The sequence below is a fragment of the Abramis brama genome, assembly GCF_963993115.1.
Source record: "Abramis brama genome assembly, chromosome: 7".
NCBI classification, from domain to species: domain Eukaryota; kingdom Metazoa; phylum Chordata; class Actinopteri; order Cypriniformes; family Leuciscidae; genus Abramis; species Abramis brama.
In genome coordinates this window covers 13,449,871-13,454,106 of record NC_139969.1, presented here as the reverse complement: position 1 = coordinate 13,454,106, position 4,236 = coordinate 13,449,871, and the positions used below count along the sequence as shown (strand labels likewise).

The following is a 4,236-nucleotide window of genomic DNA, read 5'->3' as shown; positions in this document are numbered from 1 at the left end:
CTATTCGCTGATTGGCCCATCATCAGAAGGGCTGTCAAAAGGTAAACATTCCATTGGTGGAACAAGTTGTCTGTCATTCCAGTTTGCGGAATTACAGGGCGGGAGACATTAATGGGTATCGGTCGTACGGGTAGTTTGGTTGAGGCTGCACTAAATGCGGCCTACTTGTTATCACCGGGTTTGAGATGCTCGCTTGTTAGAATTTAAAAAAAAAAAATCTTAATGACTATTATTAAGAGGGAAAAACAATGTCGTATAACTTTACGTTAAGAAATCGTATTTTTCCAAATGTATCCAAATGTCCCAAGCTTGTGATACTGAATGAAATATTTGCATAATACTTGCATGTTATAGTATAGCATATAATTAATGTGTCTTAGATGGATACAAAAATATTTATAAATTTAGTTGATGGGTTTTAGGGGCTGTTTTATAAGGGAGATCTATCGATTTTAACATGAAAACATATTACAAATAAAGATAGCCTATAATTAAAATGCCACCACAAAAGACACTCAGATGATGTTAAAACACTTTCAATATTATTTGCATTATTCATTATTTTGATTAAAACAAAAAAAAGATATAAAAATACATATATAATGCATTTATTAATTTTACACTGCAATAAATTAATGATAAATAACTTACATCTACATAAATTATTTCACCTGATTAAATGTCAAACAGCAGGCTTTATGGATGATGTAAAAACACTTTCAATAATATTCAAATTATTAATTCTAGTGATTAGAAATTAAAATTCATATGAAAAATAAATATTTATAACATGTGTTAGGACAAATTAATCATAAATAACATCCACATATTTTTTTAACATGAGTAGTTTTTATCATAATTTCTTGTCATGATGTGGCCTTTCATAAAAAAATTAAAAAAATGCTTACCGACAGGTTAGAAAAATAAATGACTATTGAATTAACATCAGTGATTCTTTCATTTCTTTCAGTTTACTTTTCTCCCTCTCCTTATCATTTGCATGCTCTCTTTCTTTCCTTGTTCTGTATGTGAATAAGTGTGTCTTTAAACCAATGCAGCGTAACTTATTGATTGTGACAGCCCACCCTGCATAGTCCATAGGAGTCCAGCGTACACTTGCACTTCTGCTTGCCAAAAACTCCATCTGCCTTGCTCGACCAGTGCCACTGTAGTTCATATCCGTTCTCCATTATGCCTATGCTGCTATCTGCGATGATTCCTGGTAAACCATGCCAGCTCTGATGCTGAGAGCTATATTTACAAACAGCTGTTGTTACAGGTAAAATACCTCATTTAGAGAAGGAACAGGTTGAAGACATATTACATTTCACACAGAATATGTGGATATTTTGTTAAGGGAGTCAATTTAATGAGATTTATCTTTACAAATCTTTATAATATACACACACAGCTCCATAAGCAGGCAAACATAGACATGAGAAACAGAAACCTCACAAAGTTAAGCTAATTTTAATTTTTCGTTTCATTAAATGTGATTTTAGAAATTTAATTTGTCAAAAAATTGAAATAAATAATTAAAAAAAATATGATTAGGACAGTCACATTGTATCTTCCCCTAATGACAGTTTTCAGTTTAACCATACACATGAGCATATTATCTGAAATACATTATAAAAACATTAAAACTAATTTTAGAAACATTTTTTTCCCCCCAAATCTTCTTCTCAATGATATTTAATTATAATATGATTTATATTATAATAATATTTAACAATATTTCTAAACAATATAAATGATACAATATAAATAAAATTTCATTATAATAGTTAACTTCCCATTTTATGCATTTTCTCTGCTCCGACACCAGTTAAATGAAAGAGAAGAACAAACATGATCTTTATATGGCATTCATTTTTCCTAACATAAATCCTCAGAGAGCATGTCACCCTCTATCTTTCTCGTCTCCCACCTCTTCTCTTCCCCACACGGACGTCCTTCATAAGGGGAACACCAGGAAGCCTGAAAAAGTAGAGTACTTCCAGCCTCCCATTAAGTTGCCCCTTTCTAGCTTGAGGTAAGCCTTGTCCCCTCGCTCCATGATCACAAGCCCTGCATTCGTGGCTGCCTCCCGTGTCACATCCTGGTCTCCAGCAAAGGCTGAGATCATCGCCCATCCATTCAACATCAAACTCACCTGTGAATGGAAAACACTATCAATTCTTTGTATTAATTACTCATGAAATACAGTTGCTATGTGTCTCTACCTATACACCCTTAAAAATAAAGGTTCCAAAAGGGGGTTCCCCATCGAAGAACCATTTTGGTTCCTCAAAGAACTTTTCAGCGGGCATTTCTTTAAACAACAACAACAACAACAAAAAATGTTTCTCAGTGTGGAGAACATTAAAATATAAAGAACCGCTTTTCACTATAAAGGAATGGAAAGGTTCCATGGAACCATATATGCCTATAAAGAACCTTTATTTTAAAGAGTGAAAGTATGTAGGCCTACCTGTATGGTTTGTCTGTTGTATGCCTTCACCACATGGAAATTGAAGCTGTACACCCCTCGTCTCGGAGCAAGGAAGATACTGCTTTCTTGGTCAAAATGACTGCCAACGTTTACCAAGATCTGACAAAAATTGACTGATTAAGCAGGGCAAAAATACATAAGTGTTTTTTTTTTTTAATGTGAAATACTTACTTGGTCAAAATAGATGATCATGGTGCGGTTGCTCATATCTGTGGGCTCATGGTTGGTTTGGCGTGTGGCAGAAAAGGCCACACGGCCGGTACCTGAACGCACAGACATCCCCAGCGCATTACCTGCTGGTTCTGAGGAGGGTGTTGAGTCACAGACCACCAGGCATTTACCCTCCAGTACTATGGGCTCCGTGTCATTTTGCCCTCTGACCACTAGAGGGCCGACTAGCAGAAGTAGAGCTAGTATTGGCGGCCCAGAGCAGGGCATAATTGTCTTATTACAATTCCCTCGCAATATTTCAGATGAAATTAGGTGCAAATGCTCCCTGCGATTTGGTCAAGTATGTCGTCTGCAGGAAACTGCAGGAAAGTGAAGGATCCTGGAAAAACTGAGATGTTATGAGCTATTTAAAAAAGTTATCCTTGGCTCTGCATGTGTTTCACCCTCACTCTTTCTCTCTATTTTGCAGTCACCCTCCTGTCTGTCACAGTTTCCTGACGAAGATCTACTTCTGTGCTATCTTGTTAAATTGCCTGCAGGGGAGCAAAGACAAGGACACTTAGAGGTTTCTCATCATCCCAAAAAAAAAAAAAAATCCATCATCATAGCCAACCTGTGAGAAGACAGAGAGAGAGAGGGAGTCAGAGGAGCTCTGCAAGCCAACAGGTATGCTTGTGTGTATGTGGGAGGAGGAAGAGGAGCAGTGAATGATGAAGATCATGAGGTAACACTTTGGATCTCTTTCAGCTGAGGGGAGTATAGCGTCCAGGAGAGAGTGAGAACAAGAGAGAGAAAAAAGAACAACTCCACTGAGAGACCATCTGTCTTTAACACGCTCTCACTTCCCTCCTGACGTTCCACAACATGCAGGACCTCTCTCTCCCCCCCCACACACACAGATCTTCTATCCCTCCCTCCTTTGCTTATGCGTATTAGCCCTCTCTCTCTCCTCTGTGTTTTGGCAACAATATGCAAGTCCTGAAACCAAAGAATGTACATTTTGGAATATTGAGGTATAGTACATCTATATCAGGTCTTAATTGGCACCACTCACCTCATTAACTTACTATTCAAGACATGTTTATAGTCTTTATGAAGCAGTGGCATTTACAAAGGTCAACTTTCTTTGCGTCTGGTCTTGAGTGAAACCGCAGTGTTTGTGCACTTTCAATAAGAACTAATTCTGCTCAGTGCAGTGATGTCCTCTTTTACAAGCCAGCAGCTTTATTTTCTTCAGAAAACTTCACTCACCCAATTCCTTTTAGAGCACTAATCAATAATAATATTTCTTAAGCAACATTTTTACGTTGTTTTTCATATCTAAATATCCTTAAAAATAATAATTTACTTGAGAAGCAAAAGATGATAATAATAATAATGTGTAAGATAGGACTTTTAGATTTCTTATATTCTGCAAATAATTTGTATTTATTAAAGCATACATCTAATAAAATATACTGAGGTTTGAGGTTTCAAGGCTGTTTAGACATTTGACAGGAAAACAAGTCAGAATACATAAGAAAAATATTTTTTGTGTGTGTGTGCTAAACAGTCTTTTACTAAAGCCTCTT

The 4,236-nt window shown here is 36.4% G+C and overlaps 1 protein-coding gene across 1 annotated transcript; it reads right to left on the bottom strand.

Annotated features, from left to right (window-relative positions):
- Positions 1–1,808: 1,808 nt before the first annotated feature.
- Positions 1,809–3,076, bottom strand: cbln12 (cerebellin 12). The gene is made up of 3 exons (XM_084118867.1): positions 2,666–3,076; positions 2,474–2,593; positions 1,809–2,155 (listed from the first exon to the last, which is right to left on the bottom strand). The coding sequence occupies exons 1-3, from the start codon at positions 2,930–2,932 to the stop codon at positions 1,958–1,960; spliced, it is 585 nt and encodes a 194-aa protein (XP_083974993.1). The 5' UTR covers positions 2,933–3,076; the 3' UTR covers positions 1,809–1,957.
- Positions 3,077–4,236: the final 1,160 nt, after the last annotated feature.

Bases quoted from the DNA above. Each gene is read 5' to 3' on its own strand.
- cbln12 (XM_084118867.1), bottom strand. From the start codon at position 2,932: ATGCCCTGCTCTGGGCCGCCAATACTAGCTCTACTTCTGCTAGTCGGC. The intron at 2,594-2,665 runs GTAAGTATTTCA...AATTTTTGTCAG, and splicing joins TGATCATCTATTTTGACCAA to ATCTTGGTAAACGTTGGCAG. The intron at 2,156-2,473 runs GTAGGCCTACAT...TTCCATTCACAG, and splicing joins ACAACAGACAAACCATACAG to GTGAGTTTGATGTTGAATGG.